Here is a 16,842-nt window from a genome sequence, read left to right on the forward strand (position 1 = left end):
TTAAGGTGTGTTTAGTATTACATAGTCACGATTTTTTGAAGTTTTTGTTTTTTTTTATTTTGTCTCTTACACTTCGTTTCTTATATTTTGTTCCTTACATTTCCTTTCTAACTTTATTTTGTTTTCTTTTAGGTCCTTAGTTCTTCTCGGTGTGTTCTTTCTTTTATTTTTTTTTATTATTTTTTTTATTTTGTCTATCATATTTCGTTTTTTTTATGGTTTTTATTTGGTCGGTTGGTTTCCTTCATTTTTTTATTCCCTACTATTTTTTTATCTTTTGTTTCCATTGTTACTTTTATTTCCTTAATTTTTCATTTCTTTTTCACTCCACTTCATTTTTTTTCGTTCCTTTTCGCTCGTCCCTCGTTTCTTTCACTCCTTTTCACTCCCCGTGTTTTATATCGCGTATGCAAATGATTAGAAATTGACAGAGAAGTTGGCAAATTTTTTTCTGTCTTTAAGTGGGCTGAAAATATGTTATAAAGGCCTTCATTTTCTTTTGTTCCTTTCGTTTTTTTCATTCCTTTTCACTCCTTCATTTTTTTCGTTCCTTTTTATCCCCTTCGTTTTTTTCATCCCTTTTTCACCTCTCTTTTGCTTCTTTCATTTTTTTTACTCCACCTTTGTTTCTTTCATTACTTTTTATTCCTCTTCATTTATTTTGTTCTTCCCTTCACTTCTTTTGTTGATCTTCATTCATTATTTTTTTCATTATATTTTGTTTCTTACTCTTCTTTTTGTTATTGCACATTCTCTTCGTTTTATTTTCATTATTTCTGTTATTTCCATAAATAAATAAATAAATAAAAATTGTTAATATTTATATTTTTAATCAATAAAACGTATCTTTAATTAATAAATTATTATTATTATCATTATAAACGTGTAAGTATTTAGTTTAGAAGCTATAGAAATTTTTCGACGTTTTAAAGCACCTGCAAATAAAAATTTCATTACATTTTAAAAGTTACTTTAAAAAAAATTTTTGATATTTTGATTACAAATGATGTAATACATATTATTCTAACAAAGAGTTCGTCTGCTTCATCACGTAATGACGTAATACTTCCTTGTTTAATACTGCAAAATGCTAACTTGTGTTATTAATAAACATTTATTAACGATACTGCGCCACAATAAATAGATTCGATTTTTATTCGATAATCGATTTAAAATCGATTCTTGTCGATTTTCGATAGATACGATTTTAATCGAATCTTTTCCAATCCCTAATATAACCCAACGTAAATAATAAAGGAGGCGTAGGAATATAATGTATATAGCTTATAATACAAAACTAACATTTTAATTATTCAAAAAATTGTTGATTCCTGGAAATAAGATTAATGGTTCAGGACCAAGCCAAAAACACGTTCTGATAATTTATATAACGATTAACTGACTAATTAGTATACTACATTCAATCTGACGTTTTATTATACGAAGCGTGATGGTACAGTATGGAGAGATTTGGTGATGGTTGTTTCAACTGTCACCAAATTTCAATGTATTTCTGTTTTTTTTTATGTAATATGTTCTCTTACAGTTACTGTTTACCGGAAAAAAAAAAATTACAAATTTTCAACTGCGGAATTGCGGAAAAAGTTGCACATTTATTATAGAGTTGCGGTTGTATTATTACATATATAACAATACGACGTTGTAATGCATTTCAAATTTCTGGATGGACATACACATTATCTGGCAAAGGTAAAATTCAGAGACGGTATACACTATAAAGATACATGTGTTACTCTAGGTGTATTATTTTCGCGTTGAGAATTGTAATCTACATCTGTCAATGTTGTTAAAGAAGATAATTTTCTATGATCTGTTTGCATATGAGCGGCTTGAATGTGAAAAAGGAACAAGAAAAGAATAATCCGATGCATTGGCTATTCGATTTATATTTCAAAATGTTTAATAGATCTTCGATATATTGTGACTCTTTGAAAAGGAAAAATTTTATTAAACGATCATTTCAATAAGTTCTTGCGAATTGAGCTTAAAAATTTGGTTGCAAATACTATTAAAATTCATTTTTACTCGGAGCGAAACGAGGGTTTGTATATTGTTTGCTATACATATAGTGATTTCTTTTGTCAAATGTTGTTGCGTCCATTAGCTTGGCATTTGATATCGTAAGTGTCTAGGCGGTTAGAAAAAATGTTTGGTAGATCGATTCTGCCATGATTGAAAAGTTTTGTTCCCATGCAAGTTCTTATGAATCCCTTTTGATATGTATACATTGTCTACAATCCTAAAGTGGACGGTTTAGTAATTTTCTGAAAAAATCTTTTTGATGCATGACACATGCATGACGGTCTAATGACATAATAAAAGTGCTTGGAACTTTTATACAAGAACCATAAAAAAGGTGTTGATAATAAGAAGAATCAGTGTCAGAATTATTATCAAGATTAACGGTATATGATAAGGAAAAATGTTATTTTTCATATTGTTGACAACATAGTATATAAATGTCAAAGTAAAAGCGTAAAAAAGTTTTGTGATCATTCTTGTTTGATGAAGAGTACGCACGTGATTTAATGAATGTGATATGTTCCAATAATTCACCCCAGCCAAATGATCGACATAGTTTATAAGCTGGAGTTTTGCAGCATGGCGGACATGCTTATATCACCTTGCCGATCATTTGCCGATCACATAATTCCGGATTTTAAAATTTATTGCAAAAGCCACAAAATTTTCAAAATAATGTGGCAAAAAAATTATGGAAATCTAAGCTAAGCATTGAATCATCATATAATTTTAATTATATAATTGTTAGCATAATTTTTTAATATTTTTATAACACATTATTCATATATGATAATTCATAAGTTTTTACCGATCATCAGACAAAATTTGATGGGCGGAGATGAATATGCATGGGCGAAACTCAAAACTTTGCACAAATATTCCTTATATTATGTAGAATCTATAAAAAAAATAATGCAGTGATCTGATTCATAATGCAGGTTTTTTATTAGTAACATATTTAGTGAATAATTTCGTAAAATGAATAAATATATGCCAAATAATAATAAAAGCTAAAAAGTTTCTAATGAAATTTAATATACAATAAATTAAAACCAAATTTAAATTATTTGTGTAATTTGAGCATATATTATTATGTAAATTTTTTTAGCAACGGTATTTATATTATGTGATATAATTGAATAAATGATCGGCAAATGATCAACAAATAATCATCAGTATTGTGATAAAATAGGGATGTCCGCTATGCTGAGTTTTGAAGTATAAACTACCCATGGGCATATACAGCTCACGGGTTCTGATTGGTCTAAAAGTAAGGATATTATTGTCCATAATAACGGACCATACTGGACCTCACCATCAAGGACATTATTATTCTCATATTGAGGACAATAGACCATGTTAGTCCTCATTATGGAGGACATTATTGTCCTCACTTTGTAGGACCATGGTGGTCCTCACCATGGAGGACATTATTGTCCACGCATTATTGGAGAACCATGATGGTCCTCACAATGGAGGACATTATTGTCCGCACATTATTGGAGGACCATGATGGTCCTCACCATGGAGGACATCATTGTCCTCACATTATTGGAGGATCATGATAGTTCTTACTATGAAAAACATTATTATCATTCTCACATTATTAGAGGATCATCCGATCATGATGGTCCTATGAATAATTGAAGGACTAATTAATAGTAAAAAATGATAAATATGTAATTTGTAAATTTAAAAAAATTACATATTCAGTTGGTATAAAGTTCTAATCATACAAAATATAATAGAATACCTAGTAATTTATTAGTATTATTAATTTTAAAAAACCAATTTGTATTTTCTTATTTATGCATAATTAAAAAAAATTTTATTTTGTGTTATATTCTATTTTATAATAATAATAAAAAAATAAAAAATGCCAATAAATTTTATTATGCATGATTTTATAAAAAACCAAATTGTAAATTTTTTAAATTTCTTCTAAATTAATATTTAAGTAGCTTTCCATATAAATAACAAAAGATGATTTATTTGACCAAAATGATGAAATTACATTTTGAAATTAATTTGAAATAGAAAAAAAAAATTAGAAATTAGTATATTACAAAAAACATATTTTTTCCTCCAATATTATATTTGCCTTATAAAAACTGAAATTTAAGTAGTTTTAACCTTGCTGAATAACTTTGCTTAAATATAAAATGACCATTTCATTTGACTAAAATAATGGAATTATATTTCGAATTAGTAAGCAAAAAAATAAATCAAAGTTTTTTCTATAAATATAATATTTAACCTTGTAAAAATTAAGTAATAGCATAATAAAAATATATTATTGCCGTTTTCAAAATTACTGACAAATTCCGATTTGCGAGGTTTGATATATGATTTTCGTATATCAAAAGTGAATCACATTTTCACGCGAATTTTTAATATTTTCATGTCAAATTTTTTTGTGAATCATCAAATTCAAGATAAAATGTGTATCAACGCAAAATTTTAGCATATATTTAATATAAAAATTTTGGACTTTTGCTATGCAGATATCATTTATTGTAGTTATTTATATATAAAAAAATAAAGTGAATCACATTTCTGCATGAATTTTTAATATTTTCATGTCAAATTTTTTTTGTGAATCATCAAATTCAAGTCAAAATGTGTATCAACGCAAAATTTCAGTATACATTTAATATAAAAATTTTGGACTTTTATTATGCAGATATCATTTATTATAGTTATTTATATATAAAAATAAAGTGAATCACATTTCTGCATGAATTTTTAATATTTTCATGTCAAATTTTTTTTGTGAATCATCAAATTCAAGTCAAAATGTGTATCAACGCAAAATTTCAGTATATATTTCTTATAAAAATTTTGGACTTTTATTATGCAGATATCATTTATTACAGTCGTTTATATATAAAAATAAAGTGAATCACATTTCTACATGAATTTTTGATATTTTCATGTCAAATTTTTTTTGTGAATCATTAAATTCGAGACAAAATGAGTATCAGTGCAAAATTTCAGCATATATTTCATATAAAAATTTTGGACTTTTACTATGTTAATATTATTTATTGCAATTATTTACATATAAAAATAGTGACATAGAAAAGTCCAAATTTTAAATGAAATATATATTGAAAATTTGCCTTGATATACATAATATCTTGAATTTGATGATTCACAAAAAAATTTTAATATAAATATATTAAAAATTGATAAAATTGATGTAGAAATGTGATTCACTTTATTTTTATATATAAATGACTGTAAAAAATGATATCTGCATAATAAAAGTCCAAAATTTTTATAAGAAATATATACTGAAATTTTGCGTTGATACACATTTTGACTTGAATTTGATGATTCACAAAAAAAATTTGACATGAAAATATTAAAAATTCGCGTAAAAATGTGATTCACTTTTGTTATACGAAAAATCATATATCAAACCTCGCAAATCGAAATTTGTCAGTAATTTTGAAAATGGCAATAATAGATATATTAATAGTAAATATAAATATATGAATTTTGCTAATTTTCTCTCTGGGAGATGTCACTTAGGTGACGTCACCTGTACTAAAAATTAAAATTTATAACTTTTATAACTGTAAATTTCACTCTTTAAAATGACATCATCAAATTAACAACTCCAGCGAACACAAACCTTACCCTAATCCTAATCCCCAACCATAATCCTAATCCTAATCCTAATCCTAATCCCTAACCCCTAACCCTAAATCCCTAAATCACTAACCCAACCCTAACCCTAACCCTGACCCTAACCCTAACTAATCTACTATTTTTTTATGAGTAATGTAAAATACATACATACCAGGTTCACATGATTAATTTTACATAGGTGATGTCACCTGGGTTAAATCACATGGGGAGAAAAATAACAAAAAAAAAAAATAACAATAACAAAAAAAAAATAACAATAACAAAAAAAATAACAATAACAAAAAAAATAACAATAACAAAAAAAATAACAATAAAAAAAAAACAAATATGAAAATAACAAGAAAAATAAAAAAAAAAAGGAAAAAAGAAAAATAAAAAACCAATCATTATTTAAAAATTTGCATTACATACTGATTTGCGCGATCATGACAATTGATCGCTTATAAACTTAAAATTTACACCATTTTAAATTAAAATGATCATTTTTTTCACCTCTATCATATTATTTTATCATTGTATAGTATTTAGGCAATAACGTGCTGTTTTCGATTGAGGCCATTTGATTGGCTCAGATTGTGCCACGAAGTGGTACAATATGACCGATCAAATGGTTGAGATCGAAAACAGCAAAGTATTGCCTAAAGACCTATACAATAAGTGTTTTATTATATAGACTCTCACGATCACACTATTAAATCAGTCACGAGTTAATTTATAGTCTATTTGTATAAAAATCTAATTTTATTATGTATTTGTAATGATTTAAACAGTATTCATTTATTATATATATCATCAATAAAGCTATTCAATAAATGTAAAAAAAATACAGTGTGATCCTATAAGGATATATAATAATTAAATTTATTTTTCTCCCTTTTCCAACTTTTTTATTTAAAAACTTTATTATTTCCTTTATTTTAATTTTATTATTTATTTTATTTATTTTCTTATTTTTTTTATTTTTATTTTTATTTTTTGTTATTATTTTTTTGTTTTTAATTTTTTTTTAGTTTTTTTTTACTAAAAATAACCATATAATACATATGTATATTTACTATAAGATTTTTTTTGTTTGTTTTTAATATTTTATATGTTTTTTATTCTTAATATAAAAGGCATTACTTTATTAATACTTTGTCCTGATTTTTTTTGTTTAAATCAACTTCAGAGTATAATTTTACCATTTTATCAAATTGTAAAAAACTACATTTAGAAGATGTTTAAAAATTTTATTATTTAGTTTTTTATAAAATCATATGTAATAATTGGTATTTTTATATTTTATCATTATAAAGTAGCATCAAGAAATTGACTTATTAGCAGGGGAGCTGCCATTCGATTCATTCATTATGTTATAAGATAATAAGAACCATCTAAAAGAGAAAACCAAATAGTAAAGCTTTATTCACTAATAAATTATTATTTAAAAAAAAATTATTATTAAAAAAAAAAATCTATATAACTAAAAAAATTTCTGATGTTTGGATTAGTCTTCGTATAAATAATTTGAATTGTGCAATTTGAAATCCCATGCCATATAATTAAAACCCGTGACAAGCCTTCGCCTGATCTATTTATGGTCAAAAACTATTCGATCCGTGTGCATTCCAATCAACTAATCCAATTTCAGTTAATAAAATTTTCCTTTTTTTTGGAAATTTCCCTTTTTTTCAAACTGATTTCCTTTCTTTATTCTTTTTCTTCCCCCAAATTTTTTTATTATATTAAATATATTTACAAAATTATTATTTTTTTAAAAAAAATCAATATAACAAACATATCAGATATAGGAAAATTGACCAACACAAGTAAGATTTTTTCAATTAAATTAAACGCTGGATAAATAGTTTGATTTTCAAATTCATAAAAATCAATTAATTATAAAATATATAAAAATGTCAATTTTTTTTGAAGAAATTGTTGATTTAATAATAGATTATTATAACCAAATCCATATCCAAAATTGTCTAAATAACTATAAGATTTTTGAATAAAGATTTTAATTCAAATGGTTTAGTTAAATTAAGTACCAAAAGAATAATAATAAATGAAATGAATAGATTCTAATACATTTAATTATTCAAATATTTTTTTTAAGTTGGTTATAAGTTTAAGATTGATGTAATATAAATTAAGAAATAATTATAAAATTTATAATTAATTAAAAAAAAATATTTGTAGTATTTTCATAATATTAAAGTTTTTCGAAAATATTTCTAAAAAATTAATCAAAAAAATGAGGGTGAATGAAAAAATAGGGAGATAAAAGGATAAAAGAAACGAAGGAGAGTGAGGGAGAAATGAAATGGAGCAAAGGGTGAGTGAAAGAAATAAAAGGAACGAAAAAGATCAAGTGGGAATGAAAAAAAATGAAAAAAATGGAGGGACGAAATGGAGCAAAGGGAAATAAAAAAAAATGAAAGGAACAAAGGGTAATGTAAAAAGAAGTGGAAATGGGAAAAAAATGAAAATGACAGAGGATAGTGTAAAGGAACAAAAAAGATGAAACGGGAATGGAATAAAAATGAAAGGAACAAAGGGTAGTGTAAAGGAATGAAAAGACGGAGAAACAAAGAGGAAATAAAAATAACAGAAAAAACGAAGGAAGGAAGAATAAAAAGAGCAAAAAAAATGAAGAAACAAAAAGAAAACAAAAAATGGAGAAGGGACGGAAATGAGATAAACAGTAAAAACAAAACCCATAAATTAAAAGAAGAAATAAAGTTAGTAGGAAACGGAAATTACATGTAATAAATAAACAAAAACAAAAAAATAAAAAACATACCTTAGTAGTTATAAAGAAGAATCGAAAGACCTAAAAAGAATGAATTCAAAATGTAAAATGATCAGCACATTAATTTAGCCAATAAAATTTAATGTGAAAAATTATTAAATCGCCCAGGGTGAAAATACACTCAAACGTCGAATCATTAATATAAACTATATTATTCTAAATATAATTTATATCATTCTAATATTATAAATATAATTTAATACATGTTATTTATTATTTTTTGTTAACTAATTATTACCATATTAAATTCCTAATTATAAACAAAAAACTACTGTAACCATCTTTAATTTACTTAGTATTGCATTACATTATAATACTAAATTTTTCTATTTAATAAACAAACTGGTGTATGACTGCTAGTAATAAACTAATACTAAATTGTACTATAATCTAGATTTTTTGAAGATATAATAATATTATTAAAAGATTAATCACTTTTTTAAGAACGATAAATCAGCTGTAAAATAGTGATATAGTGATCTGCAAATTCGTATACATCATAAAAAAAAAAAAAAAAATTATTAAAAAAAACTAGTGTACTTTTGGATATAGTGAGTGAGTTTATTTTTAAAAGTATACTAATAAATTAATAAAAGATTTTTTTATAACAATATGAACCTTATTAAATGTAATTATTGTTATAAAAATCTTTTATTATCATTACTTATTATTAATATTAGTGTTACTGTGAACTAAAAAAAAATCTTACTAAAAACAATTATTAACTTCAGTTAATAAGTTAATTGTCTATTACTGATATATTGTTATTAAAAAAAATCCTAGAAAATTTTTTTATACCAAACAAGAGTCCATCATTCATGGGGAGCTGTGAAATTCATAGCATTCTGTTCATTTTAGTTGGTTTTCAAAATACAGTAGTTGACTCAGTAATTTCGGCAGCAATTCCCGAAACTGAAACTCTGCCGAAAGTCAAAATTCAGGCCGAAATTGTCTGGCCAGCACTATACATTCTGGCTCGCATTGTGAATTTTGTAATGTTTGCTTGATCAATGATAACTTGTCAAGTGATGAACCGACCGATTGGTAATTAAAATACGGGTTTGTCACATGATTGCCGATCAATGTTGCGTTTTTTTAAATTAACATTTTTTTAATTCTTTATTTAAAAATTATTTATCGCCGTTTTTGAATTACTGTAAACTGCGGCTTGTCGATCATTTTATAAATAAATTATCAAAAACTGCGAAAACAGCAAATAGCCAATAAAATTGATTTTTAATTCGTATTACCTATAATCCTATATCACTATAAATGGCGCAGTATGCCATACGCGTGATAAATTAAATATTAAAATGAACAAATATCTTCCTGGTATTTGCTTCGCGTGTCAGAAATGTCTGTTTTGCTTTAATTTTTCACCTTGTAACTGTAATAAAAACATAAAACCAACAAGAGTAAGCAAACCAGAACGTGGACAGCAAATTTATTTTCGTGTATATACTCCAAACGAAAATTTACCAACAGCAAATTACTTTCTTTCTTCTGCCGAGACGAAATTTCAATATAATAATAATTTTAATGAGCCTTTTTCTTTTACTTTTTGTTCTACATGTAATAGCAAATATCAAAGGTTGAAAACTAAAGACAAAATTTCTAAAAAAAAAATGAAAAGTAAAGCTGCAGTTGACGTTGAGTCTCTTGAATTATTTGAAGAATGTGGTATTGATGAAATCAAACTACATGTAAGCATTGAAAAAAAGGGTAAGAAAACCTCTACTTCTAAGGCTCTAATTATTAAACCAGTTGAATATATCAATGTTATGGAAAAGATCAATGCTTTTGTACAAAAAGCACTTCAAAATGAGAATATCAAACCAGCAGATTACAGTATATCATATAAAGCAATGAATTCACGTGGTCTTTCAAGTGAATTAGAAGATGAACTTGATTTTAAAGAGTTTATTGAAGATTATAAGAAAGTTACTACAGCTAATAAAAAAATGGGAATGATGGTAGTGATTGATAATTCTACAATTCTACAGATAATGAAACAAAATCAAGTGAAAAGCGTTCAAAGGTAAGGAAATTGCAATTACTCTTATTATTTTACATATTCAATATTCTAACTTGACGTAATTTTTTAAAATTTTTAGAATTCTGATGATGTTGAAAGTGATGGATCAGTTTCTGAGAAAGAAAAGGTAATAACACATACTAAAAAGAAGAAAAAATCTCGTGTTATTAGAGATGATGATTTATCAAAAGAAGAAAGAACACAAGCAGAAATAATTTCTGTATTATGCGAAAAATACAAGTGTAATTTACATACAACACCATGTTATATTCAAGATAATCGTCATTTACAGCTTAATCCAGCAAGATTACAACTTTGGGCACGAGAAATTGTAAGTTATCTGCAATAAAATTGATTTTTATTTGGATATTCACAAAATTTAATTATTACTATAGATGAATAAAGGTACTACCGAAGACGTTCCACCAACTTATCCCACATTTAGTGCAACATTAGGCGTGTTAGTTAGCAATAATAATACTCAAATATCCACTACTGCACCTGCTACTGCATCCACTACTACATCTGCTACTGCAGTACCTGCTGCTGCATCAGCTGTCCCACCTGCTAATACACCTACACCTATTATTATTCAAATGCCACCATTTCAATATCCTTATCCTTCTTTTAATCAATTAGATACATCTACAAATCACAAATTACCTTCAATTCATGAATTTCTTTTTAGTTTAGATCAAAAATACAATTGTAATGGTGAATATTCTCAATTTGAAAATGCTTTTCTTGAAGAAGCAATAACTGTAAATGTTATAAAAGACTTATCTGATGAACAAATGAAAACATTAGGTATTGTAAAAATTGGGTGGCAAAAAAATATTAGACAAGAAGCACAAAAATATTGACGTGTATATTCAAAAATAAAGTATAATAAAATATGGTTATTGAGTTTACAAATAAATTGATGATGTAAAAAATGATTGTGCCATTTGAGGAGTAATTTGACTACATGCAACTAATAAAGCATATATTGAATCATCACAAACTTCCATAAAATCACGATTACGTTTAATCCATAATTTGATAGTTGAAAATGCTGTTTCAATTGGGTTATAATCAGGAGAATAAGGTGGAAGAAAAACTACACGGCATCCTAATCCTTCCATCAATGAAATAAGTTCAGCATCATGATGTATTCTAGCATTATCCATTATAATTACGCTATTATCACCAGGATATGGATTCATCACAGGCACCTATATTGACAATAAATTTTATAAATAATAAAATATAAATAATAAAATACAAAATAAAGTTCTATATAAACGTAATATTACATACTACTTGATTAAGCACAAAATCAACAAATCTTTTTCTATCACATGCTCCTTCAAATACATCAACAGCAATAAATCCATCTAATGTAAGAGCAGGTAAGATTGTATATCGTTTTCCTCGTACAAATACTACTTTCTTACATGCACGTGTATTGCGAGGAGAATACCCATATAATCTTGATAAGCTTCTCTCATCCTTAGCACATTCATCAAGAAAAATCAACTGATTTGAAGTATAATGTTCGCCAATTACACCTAAATAATGTGCACGCATAAGTTCACTTCTTTCATATGCTGCTTTTTGCAACTTTTGTAAAAAAAATAAATATAATTATTGAGTATTTCAATTTTCTAATTGATTTCATTATTAAAATTGATTATTTCAATACCTTTTTTCGAGTAATTCCTAAATAATAAAGTGATCTCCAAAGTGCTGAAACAGAAACTCTTTTACCTGTAAGATTTTCCATCTCATAAACCAACTCATCTAAATACCAGTCAACTTTGTCTTTTACAAGATTTTGGAGTATACACATTTCGCTTCTACTAAATAGTTTTCTTCTGCCAGGAACTCCTTTAACTGGACTGGTAACACACGCCCATTTTACATATAAATTTATTATTTTGATCACAAAGCTCTTACTAACATACAATGTGTTAGCAATATCTGTGATAGAAAAATCATCATTATAAAGATACACAACACGCCAACGTAAATCTTCGCTAATTTCTGTAGGCATAGGGCTTTCTACTAATATTCCAGACACATATTTTAGTTGAATAAACTAATAATTACAATATATAGCATAAAACTTATTACCATACCTAATGTAGATTCAGTAGAAATCTGGAAAAACGAAATAGAGATCTGAGAAAAGAAAAAGAAAAATATAAATATTATGACTCTATTATTTGTATTACATAACATTTGCGTACAATATTTCTATTGAATAAACAATACAATTGCAGATTTCGCAATATATAATGTAAAATCGTTACTATACCCAGTGTTGAATCGTCAGAAATCTTCCAGTAAAACAGAACGAAAGACCGAAAAAACACTTGAAAGTGATACAAGAATAGCTAAGTGTTATGCAGATCAAAAAATATTTATATGTTTATATGTGAAACGTAAAGTTTTACTAGTACAGTTTTACAAAAATCACACATTTTCGGTTTATTTATAAAATGATCGACAAGCCGCAGTTTACAGTAATTCGAAAACGGCGATAATAGCAAGTTATTTTTAATTCTATTATTACTTATTTATATAATAACTACAAATGTGATAAGTTATTTATTTAATTCTATAATTACTTTATTTATATAATGTTTACATATAATTTAAACTAACTAAATTCTTTATTTAATAGATCGTAAGTTATAAGTTATTTATTATTTCTTATTTATATAATATTTACATGTAATTTAACTAAATTCTTTATTTAAAAAATTATTTATTTATTATTTAATTCTATTATTACTTATTTATATAATACTTACACATAATTTAAACTAATTAAATTCTTTATTTGAAAATTATTTTGTAATTTCTTTTAGCTGGTAAGATAAGTTATTTATTATTGCTTTATTTATATAATATTTACATATATTTTAAGCTAACTAAAAATTATTTAATAATATATATAGGGAGTAAGTTATTTATTTATTTCTATTAATAGTTTAAACTAACTAAAATTAACCATGATAAAAAATGTTATTTTAACGTTACTTTAATGTTTTTTTTAAATTAAGGCCTGACCAATTAAATTATGTGTTTTACATAACCCCCCCCTCCCTGTTTTCATGATCGACACCCAATATTATACAATTTCTGTAACCAATAGTATGTAGTCTTGTGATTTTGGTCTTGTGATTGTGGATATAAAAAAAAGATATTCAGATAATCTACTTGCACGAAATATCCCGTAATGGAATTATTTCTCGTTATTTCTTTTAGATTTATATATTGTCAACATGGCAAATATTCGTGTCTGTGGCTGGATTTCTTATAATTAATATAATAATTAATATAATAAATATGTTGTATCTTATAGTAACAGTTAATGAAGGTATTCATTCTGTACTTCCTGAACAAATAGTTACAATTGCAGAAAATAAACAGTTTTCAGAGTTATATGAAGCATTTACTTCTGGTCAATTTAATAACCAAGGTGTCAAAGTTTATGTACGTCAAAATAAGGTTGACAAATGGGTAGAAGTAAGTGACGGTTTAAGTGGTGACCTTACAATTATGAAGGTTTTAGGATATAATCATGTAAAATTTACACTTCTCGTAGAACCTGTAGCAGAAGATATAGAGCCACCTATAAACTTCCCTGACACGTTTGACATCATGATGAGAAATGCACGACAACCAAAACTTCCACAGAAACGTACTGAACATACTAGGCATGATTTATTATATAATGAAATTATTGATCTTTTACGCAATCAAAAAGCTGGTTGGAAGGGAGGTATTCATCAAACATTAGGAAAGGAATTTATAGAACGTATTGTGAATGTTCTCTGGTATATTGATCCATATTTAGAGCTATTATGTTCTCGTTCCTGCCATCTGCCTGCGCTGTTTAAAAAATTGGCAACATACGCAAGTGATGATCCTGATAGAAATGTATACAATATTGCATATCGTACTAGTCATCATAAAAAAGAACCTATTTCGCGTCAAAAACTGGATCTTTTAATTAAATCATTAGAATTATCTGTAGGACAACCTTGGGTGAATGATAATGAATGGAATAATATCATTCCTGCTGTAATTGCCTTGATAGAAATGATGCGAAAATATTGTGAACATCTTGTAAAAAGCCAAATAACAATGACTGCTATTCACCATAATGATGAATCAGCACGCAATCCAGTAAATAATGCTTGTTTATTTCGTGTACTTGGCTGTAAGGAAGATCATCTGGACGAACAATATCAAGAGTTAAATGATACTATTTTACAAAGTGGGTTTTACCATTATACCGATGTTTATTCTTATCTTCCTACAGATGTTATGAAACGTTATCGATATCTTAAAAATCTCCAGTTAACTTGTCCGATTGGAATTTATAGGTAACAAAGTCATAATTATTATCATTTGCTTATTTAATTAATGCTAATGTAATTTTTTTTAGATATGCACAAGGGAATTATCTTGGTACAATAATGTATATATGGAGAATACCAGAATCTGAAGTAACTGATGAATTCCAAGATGAGACTGAAAAAGTTCGTATGTTAGCCAAAATTCACGAAGGATTGCCTAAGTACTTTACTCGGCAGATGAAAAAGAATGTTCTTAATAAGGTTCAGTTAATTTATTTGCGAGTCTACAAATGCGTGGGTAGTTTATGCATAATTTAACACTAGAAACTGATAAAATTCAAAATAATATTCTAAATAATTTATATTTATATTATTTATGCAGTATTCTTTAATAAAAACAGTTACCCCTGCTGTGTTGCGAATGCTATACTTCGATCTTACTGGTAATGCAGCTGTTACAACAAATATTATTAGTCGCGAAGTTGAAGAAAGATTACGTTTAATGCTAGCACTTGAAGATCCATCAATAATATTTGACTTACGAGCAAATAATGGATTTAAAGGAACAAAGTTTGATGCATTCTGGGAAGAATTAGATATGTACTTTAATGAGGTATTATTTTATTTATATTAATTAGCTTTTTATTATCAAAATATAACCTACAATATAAAATTTGAATTATATAGGAAACACCAGCTGTAGATGACCGACGACACAACACAATCATGCATATGCCTTTGGCAATTTCCATACGTGATCTTTATGATATAATTTTGGCAAGACTACGTATCAAATATGGTGATCCTCTTCCAGTTTCAATTTACACGCCATCGTATGAATGGATTCGATTACAATTTTGGCCAACAAATCCTGTGACAATAAAAGCTGTGCAATATACAGGAAGATATCAAGTTAAATTCAAGGTGCAAGGCAGACTTCTTCGCAAAGAAAGTGTGGATGCTCATTACTGTGCAGCACTTTTTCGTTATTTACGTGAATTTTCAATACAATATCGACAATGGGTATGTTTTATATCAGCTGATGACAAGCATAAGGTCCCTATTGGAGAGGGAGTTCCTGTTTCTACTGGAGTACGCAATCGTCAATCATTAGCTGCACAAAATAATGTTTTAGGCGCAGCTGATCATGATTTTACTAAACTTTCATTAACACCCTCGGTCATTTTTCTGGTCTCAATTCCAAAAGACATATCAGGTGGATTTTATTGTGGCGAGGTTTTTTTATCTTTTAAAGACACTGTTTTTGAACCAAGTAGTGCTATTCGGCATACAACTGAATTTCATAATGTCATCAATACAAAATATGCACATCGTACTTCACCACCAATTTTGTGTCTTTATACTGACGGAGGACCAGATCACAGATGCACTTATGGTTCAGTTCAAGTTGCTTTGATTAGTCTCTTTTTAAGTGGAAATTATGATATGATTATTGCAGTACGGACAGCACCTCACCATAGTTGGACAAACCCAGCAGAAAGAATAATGAGCATTTTAAATTTAGGGCTTCAAAATGTGGCAATTAAGCGAAATACAATGAGCGAAGAATCAGAAGCACTTTTTGATAAGGTTAACACACTTGATGAAATTCGCGAAAAAGCAAATAAAAATCCTAATTTAGAAAAGGAATTACAAGAATGTATTAAAGATGTTCAAAATTTATTGCATAGCCGTTCTGAAAGATTGATTTTAAAAGATCAATATTTTAAATGTTATGATGCTGCAAGTGAGCATGATATTAATGGCTTATTTGAGGTATAAAAAATGTATTGATTTAATTTTATCCCCTATATACTTACAAACTCATACTCTAACTCTATAGTCTATGTCAAAGATCGATCCTTCATTAACTCGTAATGATACCACACAAGTTCAATTAATGCATCATAAAGAATTGATCAAATTCATGAAAACTCATTGTCAAGAACGTGCTTATTCTT

General features: G+C 26.8%; 2 protein-coding genes across 2 annotated transcripts; one reads left to right on the plus strand and one right to left on the minus strand.

Moving 5' to 3' along the window:
- Window positions 1-9,807: 9,807 nt before the first annotated feature.
- Window positions 9,808-11,392, plus strand: OCT59_008649 (uncharacterized protein; the record flags this gene model as incomplete). The annotated part of the gene is made up of 3 exons (XM_066142654.1): window positions 9,808-10,467; window positions 10,609-10,860; window positions 10,925-11,392. The coding sequence occupies 3 exons, from the start codon at window positions 9,808-9,810 to the stop codon at window positions 11,390-11,392; spliced, it is 1,380 nt and encodes a 459-aa protein (XP_065999516.1).
- A 412-nt stretch (window positions 11,393-11,804) lies between these two features.
- On the minus strand, window positions 11,805-12,564 carry OCT59_008650 (uncharacterized protein; the record flags this gene model as incomplete). Its single annotated transcript, XM_066142655.1, has 2 exons — window positions 11,805-12,131; window positions 12,214-12,564. The coding sequence occupies 2 exons, from the start codon at window positions 12,562-12,564 to the stop codon at window positions 11,805-11,807; spliced, it is 678 nt and encodes a 225-aa protein (XP_065999517.1).
- Window positions 12,565-16,842: the final 4,278 nt, after the last annotated feature.

Source organism: Rhizophagus irregularis, chromosome 16 (genome assembly GCF_026210795.1).
Source record: "Rhizophagus irregularis chromosome 16, complete sequence".
Taxonomy (NCBI): Eukaryota; Fungi; Glomeromycota; class Glomeromycetes; order Glomerales; family Glomeraceae; genus Rhizophagus; species Rhizophagus irregularis.